Here is a 20,683-nt window from a genome sequence, read left to right on the forward strand (position 1 = left end):
CAGATATATTTTTTTTTTTGTTAGTATCACACCATGCCACACTTAAACCTTTAATATTACTATTTGAGGTCCAGGAGTGTCTCTTTTGCCCTCTATTTTCATCATTTTCACTTGGAAAGCTGAAATCCAGCTTATAAGTAACATGTTTAAAGTCTGATTAATTTAAAGTACCCGTATAAATACTTAATGCTACATGTAGTAACCCTCAGGCAAACTGTGACAAAAGAAATGCATTTATATTATGCAAAGGATGTGTCTGTATAGAAAATGTATGTTAATGTGCCCATTTCAAATGTCCAAAGTTAAGTAATGAGTGGCTTTTGTCTCTGCAAGCCATTCAAAATGGTTAAAACATCTTGTTTTAGACAAAAACTAGGCAAAATTTGCTTTATTGTCATTGGAAAATGCACATAAGTAGAGATTGTACAATAATGATGACATACTGAATGATGACCATAAAGCAGTAGTACAAAAAATATATTTTAAACCCTAACCTTTTAACCCTTTCGCGGAAACGTGTAAGTACACGGTTACCATAGTCAAGAAAAACGTGGAAATATCAGGGAATTTTAAACTGAGGACTGAACGGTTCATGAAAATTGTTTCAAAGTCATGAAAAAAGCGAAAGTTTGCATATTTTGTTCTCGTTATGCTAAGCTCTGAAATACTCAAGACTAGAAATTCATCTTTGTGAGTGCAGTCCTTCATCGACGACGGGGGAGAAATCATTTACATTAATTCGGGACAAGTGTAAAAAAAAAAAAAAAAAAAAACTATATTATACAGTTTTGTACACGCTTATATCCATTGTGTTTGATTGCACAACACTCTAACCGTTTTATGGTGCACGCGCTCTGGAACATCTCGTGCTAGCGCGTTTTTGAACACAGCAGAAAAGAAGTGCGCAGGAGGAAACCATAATGGGGCGGTGCTTTAACCGTCCCTGGCCAATCAAAGAACGCCATCATTGCCTGGTCACTCCCAGTCATCCAGTCACAGCTTGCCTTATTCCAACGAGCTCATCCGGTGCTATAAAAGTGGCCACGAGTTGGTACAGTACGCGAGAGTCCATCTTGGAAAGCGGCTTTTTCAGCGCCAATATTTTACAGTAAGCCGGTTTATTTAATCTCGCATGGTTTCCGTGTTGCGCTACACTATGTTTTATGAGAATATACGTAAGACCGTATATTAGACGAAGAGGTATGTTTTATGCGTTCGGCGTGCTTGAAAACGAATCTAGACGCGATCGTGTTGCTAGTTTAGCTTTGCATGCTGCTTTAGCTTTTCGTAATCGGCATGAATGAATCTTTTGTTTGTTTGTTTTCAAAAGACATATGCGGTTTTATACGGTTGTAACACGTTTTCGCGCCTAATTTCATTTGTTTACTTATGCATTTAGCAAGCAAGACTGAAATCGAGCTTTTGCGTTTAATCTAACGGCGTAACCATGCTGCTACTCTATTATTCTAGCACCGTTCCTCTATTTCACATTGTGAACTAAACTTTAATAATTTCCAACCCAAAGGTGATCAGAAGCGACTAAAATGGCCGACGCAGAGCATCAGTTCATGGAAACCTCTGAGAACGGGAACGAGGAGAATTTGAACGGAGCGGAGCTCGCAGAGGAGGCCGCGGCGGACGACGAGAACGGAGGCGATGGAGGACAGATCGACGCCAGCAAGGGCGAGGAAGATGCCGGGTAAGAATATTGAGAGCTTAATTACGTTTTCGTGCTTAATATAGGCCATTTGTTTTGAGTCGTTTCCATTGGCGCCATGTGTCTTTGTTAATAAAGGGGGGTGGGGTGGTTTTCGGCCCGGTGTTGTGCTCATTGTTGGAGATCAGGGTTGTTTGGAGTTGAATCACACGCTGGCGGGTGGCAGCTGCCGTTTGATCCGCCATACGTGAAGCGAGTGCCTCAGCTTCATTTACCGCGGTAAAATCAAGAGCACGCCGTCTTAAGTGGCTTATTCCTTTTATGAAACTCAATTCATCCGCATAGTGTAATGGCCGAAGTGTTTATGGTTGCCTGGAAACTGTCCTTAATATAGTTTGTGTGGACACTGGCTAGTCCAATCAGGCTTCAGAATTCCGGAAGTTTTTCTTTTCCCACAGGGATTTTTAAGTTATGAACCAAATCAACCAGCTACAACAATACAATCTTTTGCAAAAAGGGGTTTGAAAATTGTATGCAAGGCTTTAATGAGGGAAATAACATCTTGAGGCCTTGCGAGTGACACAATTGAATTGAAAATATTGAGAAATATTATTAAACCGATACATTTAAAGATGTTTTTGTATGTGAATAGAAGAGAGTGTTTATTGCTGAATGAACACATATACAAGTAGTTTGAGTGTATTGAGAGACTCCATTACATCACACTCTTATTGGTGGATGTTTTCCTGCAGAATTATGGGTAATGTAGTTTTTTTCCATCCGGAATGCAACTGAATGTGGTTGTTTAAAAAAGTAAAACTTACTACCGGACTGTTGCATTTGTTTATGGTACTATATGCCATGAGTTTGCTTTTTGTTTGTGGTTTAATACCGAATCTCATCAACTTGTGTTTTCTTAATGCAGTAAAATGTTTGTTGGAGGACTCAGCTGGGACACCAGTAAGAAAGATCTAAAGGACTACTTCTCAAAGTTCGGCGAGGTGACTGACTGCACCATAAAGATGGATTCAAACACCGGCCGGTCACGAGGGTTTGGATTCATCTTGTTCAAAGATGCTGAAAGTGTGGAGAAGGTATGGATGCTTTTGCTTCTCTCCAGTCCAAATACTCACTGGGTGGCAGATGTTTGCAACATCTCTTTTCTTTTAAAAGGTCCTACAGCAAAAGGAACACAGACTAGATGGCCGACAGATCGATCCCAAGAAAGCCATGGCCATGAAGAAGGAGCCGGTCAAGAAGATATTTGTTGGTGGCCTTAACCCTGAAACCGCAGAGGAGAAGATCCGTGAATACTTCGGGGCCTTCGGAGAGGTGAGTTTTGATTGAGCGTTAGGCAAATATATAAAATTTTTACCAGCTTTAATGCTTCATCAATCATGCTTGCAGATGGAAAATATCGAACTCCCAACGGATCCAAAGACGAACAAAAGGAGGGGCTTTGTTTTCATCACATTCAAGGAAGAATCTGCTGTCAAAAAGATAGTTGAGAAGAAATACCATAACGTTAGTGGAAGCAAGGTAACGAATGGAGAGGAAGACCTTGTATGTATATTTCTATTTTTACACTCTCATATTTTTGCTATAGATGCATTATTATGGTGGGTAAATTGATTTGTGGGTGTGCACAGTTGCTTAATCAGGCTTTTTATTGGCGCACAAACGTTTTATTCAGCCCGTCACAATCCGGCTTTGCTCTAATCTGATTTCAGTGTGAGATCAAAATCGCCCAGCCCAAGGAAATCTACCAGCAGCAGCAGTACGGCACCCGCGGAGGCTTCGGAGGTCGCGGCAGGGGTCGCGGGGGTAAGAGACGTGCTTTATGAATCTGTTTCAGCCACAGCAGCTTTATAAAAACCAGTCTGACCTTGCAACATCTGTTTCCTCAGGCCAAAACCAGAACTGGAACCAGGGATATAACAGCTACTGGAACCAGGGATATGGGAACCAAGGCTATGGCTACGGTGGCCAGCAGGGCTATGGCGGTTACGGTGGCTATGGCAGCTACGACTATTCCTCTCCATACTATGGTGGATATGGTGGTGGTTATGATTACAGTATGTTTGTATCTTCCAGACACTTGTGATCGTTCTGGTGTCCCTTCCATGTTCACTCCGTCACACTTGTTGTTGTTTTTTTTTCCTTCAGACCAGGGAAGTGCGAGCTACGGAAAGACACCGAGACGCGGAGGCCACCAGAGTAGCTACAAGCCATACTGATCCCATACAGAACAGGTAGAGTTTGCGTTTATCAAATGGATGTCAAATGTGTGCCTTGCTTCTATTTAAGCTGCTTTGCGTTTGTCTTGTCTGTCTTGATGATTTCCAACTTTGTATGTTCCTCTACAGGACTGATGTATTCCCAAAAACCAGGAGTCTGACAGGGACGCCGACAACAGTTCACACACATGCAGACTCTTTCCTTTTACCGGATAAGATCATGACCCATTTGTACAGAACCGATAAATAGGGGAAGCAATGTCACACTTCCACATTTTTATTTTAATTTTATTTTCCTTTTGTCCACATTTCCAGTGATGGAAGTGTTATTTTTACTGTACTTTTTGGTACCTTTTTTGAATAATGTATTGTATGGTTGTATTTTACATGTCTACTGGATTTGCCACATGAGGTTCGGGAGCTGCCAGAGCTTTTGAAATAAAACGATTTTGAGTAAATTTTTCTCAATGTTTCCAGATGCTTACTATGCTTATCCTGTTGTTGCATTGCATAGGAGAGAGTCTTTTAAAAACCAGAGTCTAGTGAATGTCAGCGTTTTTGGGTAATATTGAATAGTGACTGGAAATTTCCACTTTTTTTTTTTTTTTTTTTTTTTTTTTTTTTTTTTTTTTGTTAGCTTTGATTTTTAAACTGTTTTTGACTTGCCTTTTCAGTTAAATTGCTTACGTTTGTCAATTAGGATATTTGCTAGCAACCAGCATTGCTTACTGAAATCTCATTCCTATAGTGTTTTTGGTAGAAATAAATGACTTGTAAGTTTTTGGAAGTGTTCTTGTTTACTGGATAACATTAATGTTAATGTTTTAATGACTTTTGCTGTGACAATTTAACACCTTTTGGTTTCAGAACCCTTATAACTTGGTATTGGCCATCAATTGAGTTCTTAAATGACTTGTAAAATATTTTGCATGCATGGCTACTAATTGCTAAATTATATCTAGCTTATTTTTCAAACTCATTTCTTGTGACTATGCAATACTTCTGATTAGCTACAATAGATATATATTGCTGAGAAAAGCATGCCAAATCAGTGTTTGATATATAAAATAGTGTAACTAATACCAGTTTGCAGCATAACAGTCTGGTTTTGCACTGCTAACCAAGTTAGAAATAAGGTAGATAAGGAAACCTGTTTTGATTTTTCTATCCATGATTTGGTTCTCAGAGTCAGGTTGTTAATAAGTCAAGACTTATTATTGCTGTTATGTGTACTGTGCACAATATGCAACTTTCATATATGCAGAATACTTGTAGTTCCTACATTTGCCAAATGTGCAATATGTATGTAACAAAGCACACCGTGTTGTATTGTAGCCCACAGTGCAATTCACTCGACCATTTCTTGTGTGATGGGCAAGACAGAAGTAATCTTTTTGCATCTATTAGACTGCAATTAGAACTTAGTACAGTCTCTTTATTTGGCATTTGGTAAAATCAAACATAAAATGTGTAAATATGGGATATTTTACATTGAGGTTCAATTCCCAAGAAACTTGTTGCATAAATTACCCGTTTACTTAAATGACTTGGGGGGGAAAAACCCCAGCTTAAACCAGACTGCTGGTTTGTTGCGAACGTTCTCTCAAAGTTATGAAAAAGTTATTTCTGAACGTTCCAAACATTTAATAAAAAAGAAACAACTTTTTTTTTTGCTATGAGAACATAAATGGAACGTTCCATTCGATCAGTTTGCAAACATGGGAACACTACTTTTAAATGTTCTCCGAATGTTCTGAAAGAAGTAACATTTAAAGAAAAAAACATGTTAGATGGCTGTCCAACTAAAACATTTCAGAAATAAAACGTTCCATTGGCGATGTATAAATACGCTGTGAACCATTTTTAGCTAATGTTTTGAGAACATTATTAAAACCGGAAAACTCCAAATTAACATATTAATAACGTTATTGGAAGAATGTATTACTTTGAGAGAACCATGTCAAAACGTTCCGAGAACGTTCCTTCTTTGCTGGGTCTTGGTTAGTTTAAGATGGCCATTGATGGTTTATATGAAATTTCTGTCATTAATTACTCACCCTCATGTCGTTCCAAACCCGTACGACTTTTGTTCACCTTTGGAACACAAATGAAGTTATTTTTAATGAAAAAATATGAGAGCTTTCTGTGAATAAAAGCCTAAATTCAATCTGTTCATCATATAAAGCGATTGAGTCTCTTCAGAAAATTTGGACTAAAGCACTCAATTCATATGGATTAATATTACGATCTACTTATGAACTTTTTGAAGCATCAAAATGTCAGTTGCGTTGCTGTCTATGGACAGAAAGCTCTCATATTTTTTTCATTAAAAATAACTTCATTTGAAGATGAACGAAAGTCTTACGAGTGTGGACCGACATGAGGGTGAGTAGAGAATGACAGAATTTTCATTTTTGGGCGAACTAACCCTTTAAGCTGTACCCCTCTAATTGACCAGACAAGGAGACCAGCTAACCAAGACCACCATACTGCCGTTTGAAATGTTTAAAGTCAAATAATGCCCTTACTATTTTAAACAGTGTACACTGCAGTATACAGTACGTAGGCCTAGTAATAAAGTATTCGATTCACAGCCCGAATCGTTTGAGCGAAAAAAGTCTTTGGCCTACATTTTAGAAACGTTATTTATTCACATATTTTGTTATAGAAATATTTAAATACTATTGTTTATGACTAGGTTTCAGTTAAGTCAAACATTGCGTTGTACAACAAGACAGTTTTACTCCCAAACAAAGTTATTGTTTTGCAAACGAGTTACAAATACGTATCAGTTCGCCCGGGAGAACCGATTCAGAATAACGATTCGATTTGGGATTCGATTCGCTTGACTTGTGGGAAAAGTAATCACGTGCTAAACGCGGGTAGGTTGAAAGGCAAGAAATTAATAATTTGTATTACAAAATCAACAGAATCTTTGTGGATGGAGGCCAGTGGCAGTTCTGGATGTGCAATTTCGCCAACGACAGGTGAGGTTAATGAACTATATTAGCAGATGACTTAAAAATGCTGCACAGATGATGGAAAAATACGGTTCAAAATCAAAGAACACTTGTGCACCACGCTGTCTGAATAAAATAATTGCCACAACCATTAAGGGGTCAATTAACTAGCATCTGATTTATTAATATACGTTTTTTTTTTTACCCGAAACAAGCTGAACAAGGACGCAAGTAAAAGCGTTTTGTATTTGTGAAGTGAGAAATTGTCATATTTTCCTTATGTAAACAATTTTAATTGTGCATACATATTACACACAAATTATATATATATATATATATATATATGTGTGTGTGTGTGTGTGTGTGTGTGTGTGTTTGAAGATGAACTTGTGTTTGAAAATGTGTTTGAAGATTTTTGTAATGTGCATTTTATCTTCATTTCCATTAGAGGGCGCCAGATAGCAGTAAAAGAGGTGGACACCTATATAAAGGTATATAAAATTCATTAATTTTTTTATTTAAATAAACATGGCTGACCTGATTTTTGGACTGCATTTGGTGTAACTGAATGACCCATTTTCAACTCAAACATTTAGCCACTGTCACAAATTAAGACTAAAGTAAAGATCAAATGTAATGTAAAATAGTAATCCTAAAAAGACATTTAAATATAATTTGCAATTTAAAATCAATTTTTAATGGTACAGATTCAAATTAAAGGTCAGTTTGATCAAATATTAATATGGTAACACTTTATTTTAGGGTTCAATTCTTACTTTTAACTAGTTGCTTTTTAGCATGCATATTACTAGGATATTGGTTGTTTATTAGTACTTATAAAGCACATATTAATGCCTTATTCTTCATGACCCTATTCTACATCCCTTAATCCTTCCCAATGCCTAAATTTAAATGCTACAAAAACTAACAAGCAGTAAATTAGGAGTTAAGTGAGGCAAAAGTTGTAGTTAATAGTGAATATACTGAATATATATTCCCTATACTGAAGTGTTACCATAATTTCAGTCATTAAAGTAATGGTGAGCATCAACCAGAGAGATTAAAACTATGGATTAAAATGGAAAATAGCGATCCTACTTTAAATTCCTTCATAATGCAAGACAGCATTAGTATGTGTTTGGGAAACTGGCTCATACTAAAGCGCAGTTAGAGCGTGTGGGTTTAGATTACTCACAGAGATGGGTAATTGTGCCAGAGAGGGCTGTCTGTTGGATCCTCGCCGCCTTGTGTCATAACAAACTACCACATGCTATGATTTCAGAGTAATTTTAGGTTGAGGTAAGTTAGTCGTTAAAGAGCTGGTGCATCATCCAGAAAGCTGGACGTTTAGGAGGGAGAACAAATCTTCGGTGCACCCTCGAGTATGGCACTTAACGTTAAAATAGTCTAAAGAGACGGTTAATGCACTTGACCTCACGGCGTTTCTCATCGCTGTGGATAAAAGCCTTTCTAAATGACCCAGTTCTGTAGTTCAGCGTTGACCTTTGTCAGATTTCCAAGAAAGAAATGAGCAGTAAAAGACACAATGTTCTTGAAAAAAGCTTTTTTTATTTGTATTCCAGTTCTTGAATTAATTTGATTCTGTTTACCAGGGATTAATCTAATATACAAATACCACACACATTTATAAAAATGACTTTTACTGAAATTGCCGTGGTACGGAGCCCCTAAAGAGACATGGTGGTGGGAAAACGCATTTTGCAAATGCATATTGCAATGAAAGTTTCTCGAGGGGACGCAAAAGCATTGAAATATGTGTTTTCCTCACATTTCATTTTTTTTTTCTTCACCGTGTCCCTTTCGGGGCTCCTTATTACAGCCTTAAAGAGGAGTAAAGTGCATATCTCAGACATGTTCTGTGATATTTTTTTTGTATGCTTTTAAATCTTTAAGAAATAGCAATATATTGTAACCAATATCAAAACATCATCAAACAAATAGTGCAAGTAAGTTCCCACCAGTAGCCACAGAAGGGCTTCATATATATATACAAATCTTTAAGCACCTTCACTGTACATGGCCATTGAAACATCTTTGCATTTTGCACACCAAGATAAAAACATTTGAAATGCCTCGTCAAGTGCAGAGATATTAAATTTTCATGTCAATTCTCATTTGGAGTACTTGTACAGTGGCTCTTGGGTTGTTAGATTGGTATTTTGTTTTGTGGGTGTTTCAGAAGAAAGTCTTGAAGGGGAAAATGTGTGCTTTTTATCTGTTAAATGCTTTTTATTTCAGTATTGTTTTGAGGGTTTGATGTCAGATATGCATTATCTCTTGGAAAAACACGCCCCCTCTCAGATAAACCAGATGTGTTAGTGTCTTATAAAACCTCTTAGTAAAATATAGCCAAGGCTTATTTAAATATGCATAAATAGCATGAAAATAATTTTTTGTTTCAGTTTAAACGATGCTGAATTACTCTAGCCATTCAGATGTGAAAGTTGTGGACGTTTTTTCCCCCCGTTTTAGTTTCCTGTACACGTCAAGTACCTCCAAGACACTTCATATGTGAAAAAAAAGAGGTGAAAACATTGGATTTCAAGTTTGTTCTCTAACAACACGTCTTTGGATGTTTTACAATGTTCAGTATAGAAATACTTGTGATAATGAACAATTGTACTGTAGAACCTGAAAGCCATCTATACAAATTATTATTTTAAATGTTGCAGACAAGAGCGTTCGATTTAATCAAGGGTCGGTCTGAGATGCACAATATAAACAATTTCAATCCTGAAAGTAATTATGAGAAGTTACTGCAGATTGGTTTGTTGTTTATTATGTGTAACATGATATTTTGGCTGTAAAAAAGTTTTTTTTTTGTGCGTGTTAAAAATTCTTTCCAATTCCTGAGACTTTTTTTCTGATTAATTTGTCTTTGTGGTTTCTGTGGTAATTCTAAAAGCTTTTGTATTTTGCATAGTGGATGTACAATGTGTAGGTTTGTAATTTTTCTAGGGATGCACGATATATCGGCCACCATATCGGTATCGACCGATATATGTTCATTTTTAATGTTATCATTATCGGCCCGATAAGAAAATTTGGCCGATATATTAAAGCTGATAAATTATTGATGGATTTCCTTCAGCTGAGACATTTCAGATGCGCACTGTTCGCCGTGATGGTTTTGAATTGCTTGAAATATGATTGAAATCACTTCAAAAAGGAAAATACAGTTAAGTTCAACATGTGCAGCACAAGTCTGTCATATAAACTACGTAATATTATAATGAGAACATTATGATTATGTGTTTGGGACATGACTTTTAATGATGAAACTTTTGTTTTTGTAATCAGGCTCTCAAAAATTATATACAAATTTTTTTGATTTAGATTTAAATCGGTTATCGGCTTTCAAATATAAAGAATTATCAGTTATCGGTATCGGCCAAACTTTTCATATCAGTGCATCCCTAAACTTTTCCTGTGTTCAGGATTTAGCTTTACTGAAAACCATTATCAGACAATGCAATGCAAACATCAAAGCTTCTAGCTTATTTCAGCAGGACTTATTTTTCTTTCCGCATACCTGATTGTCAAATTTTTTGCATTCGATTTTCACATACTCCATTGCACTGAACAGTCTATGAGCATATCAACATTGTTAGCAAACGCTGAAGCATCAAAAACAGCATTAACAAATGCACATCCAAATCTAGTCATTTAAAAAGTATTTAAAATCCCTGTCATCCCATTTGGAAGCTGACTTACGAAACGAACAAAGAAAAAAAAAAAAGTAATTCTTTTATTTTTAATATTACAGAGTCTGAACCCGAGACTTCTCCTTGTGGCATCCGAAGCGAGCAGCTGTTCCAAGGTGAGCCAATCAGAGCTCAGGAATTAACGGAAAAGTCACTTTGCGGCCTCCGGAATGGGCGGGGCTCGCTCCAGTCTCATGGCCCAGGGGTCAGAGGGCGCCGAATAAAAGGGCGGGTGGGGCAGAACGTCCTCCGTCGCCACGGCAAAAGCGAACACTCCCCGCTTCCTATTCACATCCTCTGAAATGAGCTTCCTGTCCGTCTCCCGGCTGTCGTCCACGTCCTCCATCGTTTTCCCTCCTGGTGGCTGCTGTTTCTCAGCCAGCTGAGCCAGTAAGGGGGCGCCGCCGCCGGTGGTGGGAATCCGCATGGTCCTGTCCGCTTGTATGGCGTTGGGATCCTGCGGGAAGAGGAAGTTGGTGGACCGCCAGGCGGAGGGCTTTCGGCCCCGTCGCGGGCGCGAGACGCGGCAGCTCTGCCGCTTGATGTGTCGGTGCAGGTGGTCGGAGCGCGTGAAGCTCTTGTAGCAGTGCTCACACTGGTACGGCCGCACGCCCGTGTGGATGCGCAGGTGGTTCTTCAGGTCGTAGTTGTGAACGAACTTGGAGTTGCAGTGCAGGCAGATGTAGGGCCTCTCGCCGGTGTGCTTGCGCATGTGAATCTTCAGTTTGTCTTGCCTGAAAAAGAGTAAGATGGCGATTAAGTTTGAGTTATTTTGCACACTTGTAAGAATCCTTGCAAGACGCACCAGGTCTTGTTGCTTACTTTTTTCCCCTAGGAGCACATGCAAAATGTAAAAAATTTAGGAGCACATTAAAAAAACTAGGGGAGCAATGAAAATGTATCTAATAATGTGTTTTTCCTTAAAAAAAGAGATACAATGACACATTTACAAACAAAATGATTTATTATATAATAGTAAGTTATTAGAATACAAAAAATATAAAATATTTGATTCAAACTGTTTATTTAATGGTAAATATTGTTTAGATACTACTAAAATCTATATTTTGAATAATGTGTTAAATAATGCTCTTAACTCTTTCCCCGCCTTTGATGGAATTTTTCATAATTTATGAGACAATGCTTCCCCGCCATTGACGGATTTTCCCATCATTTACGAGACAACGCTTCCCAGTCATTGAAGGAATTTCCCATCATTATGAGACAACACTTCCCCCGCCATTGACGTAATTTTCCGGCTTTCCGTGTTTTCACTTTTGTACAGTAGAGAGCGCTATTACACATCTTATGAAAGAGTACAGAATCTCCGGATCAAAACAGGCAAAAAAGGAGCAGAAACAAGCGATAAAAGCATAACTTATGCTAGGTGTAGTCTTTGGAAAAAAAAAAAAAAATGCGGTTTTCTCATCTGTTTGTTCAAAATGTTGCTTTTTTGTGAAATTTACCCAAATTTAAGTCTGGATGAAAAAGAATGCATGAAAGGATTAGTTCACTTCTGAATGAAATTTTCCTGATAATTTACTCACCCCCATGTCATCCAAGATGTTTATGTTTTTCTTTCTTCAGTCAAAAAGAAATTAAGGTTCTTGAGGAAAACGTTACAGGATTTTTCTCTATATAGTGGACTTTAACAGTTACCAACGTGCTGAAGGTCCAAATTGCAGTTTCGTGTAGACAAAGATGAGCATTTGTGGTTAAAAAGTATAAAATTTGTATTATTTTAGAAAGTGACCGATTGTTTCTCTAGATAAGACCCTTATTCCTCGTCTGGGATCATGTAGAGCTCTTTGAAACTGACATTCGGACCTTCAACCCGTTGATCCCCAGTGAAGTCCACTATATGGAGAAAAATCCTAGAATGTTTTCCTCAAAAACCTTAAATTCTTTTCGACTGAAGAAAGAAAGACATGAACATCTTGGATGACATTTTTAATATGTGTTATAACCTTAAATTTCATAGATCTGAAATTTTTAAGTGCCCGTGGAGACTTTTTTGCAACTTCTTTTTTTTGTATCAAATGCAAGCGAAGCAGTTACACTGTCTTACACTGCAAACACGCTTACTCATGCGTGTTCGACTGTATATGCATGCAGAAAAACACACAAACAGGTGTACGCCTTCATACTTGAAAAGCACACAGCTGCAAGTTGCTCAACACTAGCAGCAGCAGAAGAACCTAAAAAACATGAAAAACGAAACACTCAGGATTTAGTGTTCCTGTTATGTGGTATCCAGATGAGTTATCCAGAAGCTAAAAGGCCTTTGTTTGATCTATTTCTCACTCTAGATCTCACTCATAGAAATTTCATTCCTCTACAGAGCGTTTGAGCCCATAAGTGAAATGTAGGTCTTATATTAACAACACCACGCTTTGGCTTTTATTACAGTGTGGAAACCTCGTGCGGGCTTCGACCACAGTGATGCATAAAGTGTTTCACAGCAGGTTTGTCCTTGTGATGCTGCTCTAGTTTTCATGTGCCATTTCATTGTTGTAATACTGAAGCTTAGCTTTTCAGCTTCAAAGAGGCTATATATTCTTTAGACAGTCAGTGTAATTTGTTTGAGGGGAAAACTTACATGACAAGAAGTCAGAATTATCTCGTAAATCTGTCATTGTAAAACATTCTTTGCCGCCTTCAATTTCTTTTTAGTGAACGTTCACTTTAAAAGTGTTATTTTTGCACTATATCTGATTGAATGATGTTAAAAACAGTCCTGAAATGCTAAAGGTATAGTTCACCCAACTTTTTCGTGCTGGTTTTGGACTTTCCTTGTATGGAGCGGTTTAGAATGACATGACGGTGAGTAAACGGCAAGTTTTTAGTTAAATTTGTGGGTGAACTATCACTTTAATGGTGGTGTTGCACATTCACATCCAGATTGTGGTGCTTTATTTCATTGTCTCCATCTCTTCTTATCATTCCCATCAACTATCACTATAAATAAATATGGCAAAAAAAAAAAAAAAATGTAATAATAATTTAATTAAAAAAAATAAAAATAATAAATTATTTAAATTATAATTTAAATAAAAATGAAATTAAAAAAAAAAAAGAATAAAAATGGTAAAAAAATTGCCACCATCATTCTCATCAACTATCGCTATTTTATAAAAAGTTTTTTAAAAAGTATTTTTTAAAATAGTAATTTAATAATAAATTAAATAAAATGCAATTATAAATAATAAAATAATACAAATAAATAAAAATAATGAAAATAATAAAATTACATGTTAAGTAATAATTGTAATAATTAGAATAATACAAATAAAAAATTGCAAATAATACAAATATTGTAAAAAAAAAAAAAAAAAAAAAGTTAAAATGTAAAGTTAATAATAATTATAATTCCCATCAATTACCAATATAAATAAAACTGGCGAGTAATTTAAATAATATATTATTTAAATTATAATTTAAATAAAATGAAATTATAAAATTATAAAATAAAAAAGGTAAAAAAAAATTGCCACCATCATTATCATCAAGAGTATTTTTAAAATAGTAATTTAATAATAAATTAAATAAAATGTAATTAAATAATAAATTATAATAAAATTATAGATAATAAAAGCAAAATTATAAATAATGAATTTACATGACAAGTAATAATTGTAACAATTAGAAGTGTATAGAAAAATAAAAAATATACCCACCATAATTCCCATCAATTACCATTATAAATAAAACTGGCAAGTTTTTTTTTTTTTTTTTGAAATTGAATAATAATTTAAATAAAAAAGAAATTATAAAAAATAATAAAATAAAAATGGTAAAAAATGGCCACCATTATTCCCATCAATTATCATTATTAATAAGTGCCAAAAGTATTTTTAAAAAAAATAGTAATTCAATAATAAATTAAATCAAATACAATTATAAATAATAATAAAAATATATAAATAATAAAAATAATCAATTTAATTTCTCATCTGTAAATATTGTATTTGTCTGTTTGCATAATAATAAAAAATAAAAAAAATAATCAAGTGACATGTTAAGTAATAATTATTATAATTAGAAGTGTATAGAAAAATACAAAATTTACCCACCATGACCCACCCATCAACTTTCACTATAAATAAGTGGCAAAAGTTTTTAAATAGTAAACTTTATTTAAAAAAATTACGTAATAAAATTAACAATAATTGTAATAATTAGAAGTGTGTAGAAAAAATACAAAGTATTTCTATACTTCTACAGGAAAGTATACTTGAAAAGCATCACTTCCTTTATCTTCTCTCGTTTACTCTTTTTACCTAGATTTGAAGGCTCAAGTTTGTGGTACTCGCCTTAGTGTGACCTTAACCCGACTCACCTGGTGAAGCGGACCTCGCAGATGGTGCACATGTAGGGCTTCTCCCCTGTGTGTGTCGCATGTGCCGCGGCAGCTTTCCCGCTCCTTGAATCACCTTGTTGCAGATCGGGCACTGCTGTGACGCTTTGGGCTTCATCTTCCTCTCCTCCTCCAGCTGCCACGGAGGAAACAGTGTCCCGAGATGGGAGGCGGAAAGAAAGCTCAGGTACGACCGCAAGTCGGCTCCCTCTTTGATCGGGCCGAGAGCGGGGTCAGAGGTCATACCCAAACCTGGACTCATGAAGTCTTTGAGGAAGTCTCTGTGAAGGATAGGGTTCGTGGGTTCATCCTTTAACTCTTCTTTGATGACTTCTTTCTTGACCGCAAGGTCCAGAGGGCTGTTTTCCAGCGACGCAGCGGGGAAGGGGTGTCGGGGCTCCAGAATCTGAGGGTAGCCTGGGAATTCTGCAGCCCACATTGGAGGATAGAAGCCCGGGAGAAGGGGCGAGAATCCGGCTCCTCTTTCCAGGCCCGGCACTTTCGGATACAATCCCTCTTGAAGTAAAGACTCTATGGAGAAGTCCTTCAGCGCCCGGCCCTCCAATCCCTCCGGCCCTCGGGGTTTCTCAGCATGAGGGGCTTCCGGAGTGTCCAATGAGCGTCTTTGGGATTCTTGGCCATCCCTGTCCGGGTTCGGCGCCTCTTGTTGCGAGCTGCAGGGTGGACTCTCTGCTCGTCTGTCCTCCCAAGCTTTTTGTCGCTCTTGGTTTTCAGCCACATCGCCTTGTGCGGACTTCTCACTATTGTTGTCCTCAAATTCTCCATCTTTGGAGTCGACCTCCTCCTCCATTTCCTCCTCTTCCTCTTCGTCCTCATCTTCCTCGTCATCCCCCTCAAACTCGTCTCCTTCTGCAGGTCCTCCTCCTTCTCCCCCTCCTCCCGTGTCCATGATTTCCAGGCACACGTTTATGATGCAGGGAATTTCCAGGAGCCTCGCGGCACTCAGGATCTCCTTGACGTTGGATGCGGTCACCGTCAGCGTCGACGTGTACGCAAACTCCAGAATGGCCGTCAGCGATTCCGGCGCCACGAAGTCCAGCTCGTAGATGGCGTGTGTGTTGGAGTCCTGACTGGAGCCGGTGGCCACCGTGAAGAGTTTTTTGAAGTACTGGCTGCAGGCGGCCAGGACGGAGCGATGGGTGCGGTACTCCTGGTCCCTGACGACTAGGATGACGTCGCAAAGCAGTCCGTCCCGCCGCTGCTCGTTAAGACTGCACAGGACGTCGTTGCTGTGGTTCGGGAAGGGGATTCCGATCAGGTCCTCGTCTGTGCGCGCCATCTTCTCCGGGGAATCTGTGTACAGGTAGAAAGTGAAACTGATCAGAAGCTGTAGCACTGCAAAAAATTATTTTCATGATTTATCACAACATTTATTTTCTTTGTCAAATCAACTTAGAGAATTAATGTGGTTCAGATAACATAATATTTTGAGTTTCTGTTCGCCTTCATTTGTATTAAAGGATTAGTTCACTTTCAGATGAAAATTAGCCCAAGCTTTACTCACCCTCAAGCCATCCTAGGTGTGTATGACTTTCTTCTTTCTGATGAACACAATCGGAGATATATTGATGAATATCCTGACGCATCCGAGATTTATAATGGCAGTGAGCAGGATCAACGAGTATGAGCTGAAGAAAGTGTCTCCATCCACATCCATCCATCATAAATGTACTTCACACGGCTCCGGGGGGTTAATAAAGGCCTTCTGAAGCGAAGCGATGCGTTTGTGTAAGAAAAATGATCCATATTTAACAAGTTTTGAAGTAAAATATCTAGCTTCCGCCAGACCACCGTCTGTATTCAGCTTACGAAAAAACGGAATTGGCGTCGCGTCAGTTACACTTTTTCCGTAAGTTGAATAGGGAAGGTGTAGGACGTAGCGTAAGCTTTTTGAACTGCGAGAGTTTTACACTTTCATCTTGCGTTGAATACGGAAGGCGGTCTGGCAGAAGCTAGATATTTTACTTCATAACTTGGTAAATATGGATATTTTCTTACACAAACGCATCGCTTCGCTTCAGAAGGCATTTATTAACCCCTCGGAGCACACATTTATGATGGATGGATGTGGATGGAGACACTTTCTTCAGCTCATACTCGTTGATCCCGCTCACTGCCATTATAAAGCTCGGATGCGTCAGGATATTTATTAATATATCTCAGATTATGTTCATCAGAAAGAAGAAAGTCATATACACCTAGGATGGCTTGAGGGTGAGTAAAGCTTGGGCTAATTTTCATTTGAAAGTGAGCTAATAATTTCAATGAATTCAAAACTTCAGCAATCAGGTAACTTACTTTTTTAAGTTAAACCAACAATTCTTTTTTACAGTGAGCTTGTTATCCTGTCATGCATTAAAACAGGACTGGACACTAAATCGATATTGATATTTATCAGAAAAAAAAAAAAAAAAATATCAATAATGAACCTTAGAGTATATTTCGATATTTAGCCTACTAAAATATCTGCATGTAGCTCTTCAGTACAAACCAACCAAAATAATAGGTCCATTTAACTTGAAGAAATTGACAAATATAATAGTGTAGGATTTACTTATCATTTTCACTCTGAAATTGCTTGTAAATTTCACAAGTAATTACAAAGAAATGGCATTTAACGTGAAATTTTAAAGTAGAAGGAAAGAAGTAGCATTTTCTTGCAAAACGTACTTCAATAATCTATCCAATAAAGTTTTACTTATAACTTTGAAAAATCTGTTCTTAAAGTATTATTATTATTATTATTATTATTATAATAATTATGATTTAGGGACAATCAAGGTATTTGTTCTTTCATGTTTTAATAATGTTCTGTTGTGCAGCATTGTTTTGCATTGTTTTGTTGAAAATTAATTATATTTTCATTTGAATACATTTTAAAAGATTGATTAAATTCCTTTCATTAGACACCATTTTTGACGATACAATTGTATTAAATCATAAACCACAGAATAAACACAGAATCCAGAAAAAAGTCAAATGGAAAACACAGAACTTGGGAAAAATTAACAGGCAGTTAACATTAATTTTTAAATATGTGGAATGCATTTCCTTCCATGTTAATGGTATAAAATGAATATAACCATGAATATTGAATATGGGAAACTGACCACCCTTAAAATATTATTGATATAGAATGAGATTTGAGCTAAAGTGCTTGTTTTGTGCATGAGTATGTAACTTGTGTGTGCTTGCACTTTGCGGTTAAAGAGTATGCGTCACATAATCAGATAATTAATTAGCTCCCGTAGAGCGTGCAAGGAGCAAATCTCTGTTTCTGGTTCTCTCTGATTGCGATCAAACAGCAACTCCACTGGCTTCTGCTTTTCACGACATATATTGATAGCAGTGGCCATTTTGTTGTGTAGGCCTTGAAAGATAGCAAATTAAATCAGATCTTTTGCATTGTGAGAAAAGCTGACACTTATCTTCATCACGTTCGGAAAGAAAAGAAGACAACACAGGAAGGCAAAAGGGGTCAGGCTCTAGTTTCTGCTTTCCACGGGAAAAAAAAGTGTCAGGGCATGAGTAAACGTAACCCCCCGCCTCCGGTTTTACTTGCGTTGCATGAGAGGAGAGATTAATGGTATGGTTCAATTGCAATTTCTTTTAATTAATTAACAGGCATGCAATGTAAAGTCATTTATTCTTCTTCTTCTACTTATATTTTAGTCAAGTATAGAAGTGCACTTTCACTCTACAGTGTCCAACAATAATAAAGTATTTGCAAAGCTGTATTTTTCGGACGGCGGATCTCCGTTCAGATGCTCTTAAACTACAGGCCTACATGAATGGATCCCGAATTGTACCTGCGGATTCCCTGAAATGTTTAAAGTGACTTTTTAAGAGGCAATTTGGCAGCATTGTCCTTCATTCATGGCTATGAATAGAGTTTAATCTCAGTGTGTCTCGTCCCCGCGGTCACTGCAGGCATGTGGACGGATGCTTTCATACGTCCCGCCACCACCGAAAGCTGTCGACTGGCGTTCAATGGTCCAAAAACGGCCTCTGAGCCAAAGAAAATGAGCTACTGGTGTTTTCGGGACTTTTTTCCCTCCCTTGTACATTGTCTGTCTTTATTCTCTATAATATTGAGCTCAGCACTTACCAATCAGGATTTTAATGTCCCTTCTGCTGTTGCTAGGAGACAGATGCTATAATTACCGTTTGATCATATAGTCAAGTAACACGGAATGTATCTTTTAAATTAAGAGCCTTGAGCTCTAAACAGTATGACCCTTCAGGTAAATAAACATGCATATAAATATAGATGCAACTTTGGCCTGTATGAACCAACATGAAACTGGAAATACAAACATGAATAATTTGTGTTGACATCTGTTGTTATAGATCGTGAAGAATGTCATATAAGTAATATGCCTTGAATTATTCATAATTGATTGGCATGTTCTTTGCAAATTGTGTATAAATAACATTTTAACCACATGTGTATAAATAATACAAACACTTTTTAATTGCAGAAAGAAAAAAGGAAGAGGGAAGGATGAGATCTCATGTCCCCAGAAGTTCCCGGACAGGTTGGGCAAAACTTAAAAAAAAAAAAAAAAAAAAACCTGCCCCACCCTGGAAAATCCAGCCAAGTTAAATAGGCGTTCAGAGCTAAAAACAACAGTAGGGAGGGAGTGAAAAAAGAAGGAAGAGAGACACAGCGAGGTCTCCCACCCACCCTGGAGCACATGCGTTTCTCGTCTCCTCTTTTCTCAGTCCGGCCCTCCACACCTCCTCACTCACTCCCATAATTATAGTGTGTGTGTTTGAGGGCCGACTGGCCCCTCCGCACATGCCTAACACTGTCGACACACACTCCTTCGTGTGTGTCGACGGTGAACACGTATGACTACCTACATGCAGACATACCACAGACTTCTGCTAGTTGCGTAAAAAGCTAATTACTAATAATACACTCTAAAAATGCAGGGTTGAAAAATGCAACTATTGTTTAAAAATGACTGTATTGCTTGCTTAAAATGAACCCAAAGTATGTTAGAAATAAACTTTTATTAATACGGTAAATTGCTTATTACACTAAAAAATGCTGGGTTAAAAGCAACCCATGTTGGGTTAAATATGGACAAACACAGAGGTTGGGTTAAATATTTGGGTAGTTTTATTTAACGCAACTATTGTTTAAAAATTGGTACACTGGGTCAAAAAAATGGGTTTAAAACAACCAAAGTTGGGTTGAAAAATGACAAACCCAGCGATTGGGTTGTTTTAACCCAGTGGTTGGGTTAAATGTTTGACCAACCAGGTGGGCAGTTTAATTTAACTCAACTATTGTTGAAAAATTACTATTTTGCTTGTAAAATAAAATGTACCCAAAGTATTAGACATGAACATTTATTAATATGTTTAATAAATGAACATTTATTAATACGTTAAATTGCTTATTACATTAAAAAATGCTGGGTTAAAAACAACCCATGTTGGGTTAAATGTTTGCCTAACGTGCTGGGTAGTTTTATTTAACCCAACTACTGTTTAAAAATTGGTACACTGGGTTAAAATGCTGGGTTAAAAACAACCCAAATTGGGTTGAAAATGGACAAACCCAGCAACTGGGTTGTTTTAACCCTTCTGGGCAGTTTGATTTAAATCAACTATTGATTAAAAATGACTATATGTCTGGCTTAAAATAAACCCAAAATAGGTTGGAAATTAGACACATAATTACTAGAGGCAACAATAATAATCAAAAGGTGAAC

At 37.2% G+C, this 20,683-nt stretch overlaps 2 protein-coding genes across 5 annotated transcripts in view; one reads left to right on the top strand and one right to left on the bottom strand.

The window, feature by feature from the left end:
* The first annotated feature begins 942 nt into the window (after window positions 1-942).
* hnrnpabb (heterogeneous nuclear ribonucleoprotein A/Bb) lies at window positions 943-4,352 on the top strand. Of its 4 annotated transcripts, none has more exons than XM_051877316.1 (9): window positions 943-1,108; window positions 1,526-1,699; window positions 2,583-2,751; window positions 2,831-2,989; window positions 3,065-3,220; window positions 3,388-3,481; window positions 3,565-3,705; window positions 3,824-3,909; window positions 4,024-4,352. In XM_051877316.1, exons 2-8 carry the CDS (start codon window positions 1,545-1,547, stop codon window positions 3,892-3,894), a joined length of 945 nt encoding a protein of 314 aa, XP_051733276.1. In that variant the 5' UTR covers window positions 943-1,108; window positions 1,526-1,544; the 3' UTR covers window positions 3,895-3,909; window positions 4,024-4,352. The 4 variants fall into 4 exon arrangements, with proteins under 4 accessions (XP_051733276.1, XP_051733273.1, XP_051733275.1 ...); XM_051877313.1 differs by having other exon boundaries at window positions 944-1,108; window positions 3,565-3,732; XM_051877315.1 differs by having other exon boundaries at window positions 944-1,108; window positions 3,065-3,196; window positions 3,565-3,732.
* A 4,059-nt stretch (window positions 4,353-8,411) lies between these two features.
* LOC127504214 (zinc finger and BTB domain-containing protein 7C) overlaps window positions 8,412-20,683 on the bottom strand; it is a 35,483-nt gene continuing 23,211 nt past the window's right edge. The window contains 3 exon segments of the mRNA XM_051878754.1: window positions 8,412-11,313; window positions 14,919-14,976; window positions 14,979-16,250. Coding sequence (XP_051734714.1) covers window positions 10,731-11,313; window positions 14,919-14,976; window positions 14,979-16,236 — 1,899 coding nt within the window. The 5' untranslated portion in view covers window positions 16,237-16,250 and the 3' untranslated portion in view covers window positions 8,412-10,730.

Source organism: Ctenopharyngodon idella, chromosome 21 (assembly GCF_019924925.1).
Source record: "Ctenopharyngodon idella isolate HZGC_01 chromosome 21, HZGC01, whole genome shotgun sequence".
Lineage (NCBI taxonomy): Eukaryota > Metazoa > Chordata > Actinopteri > Cypriniformes > Xenocyprididae > Ctenopharyngodon > Ctenopharyngodon idella.

Bases quoted from the DNA above. Each gene is read 5' to 3' on its own strand.
- hnrnpabb (XM_051877313.1), top strand. From the start codon at position 1,545: ATGGCCGACGCAGAGCATCAGTTCATGGAAACCTCTGAGAACGGGAAC. The intron at 1,700-2,582 runs GTAAGAATATTG...TTCTTAATGCAG, and splicing joins AAGGGCGAGGAAGATGCCGG to TAAAATGTTTGTTGGAGGAC. The intron at 3,482-3,564 runs GTAAGAGACGTG...CTGTTTCCTCAG, and splicing joins TCGCGGCAGGGGTCGCGGGG to GCCAAAACCAGAACTGGAAC.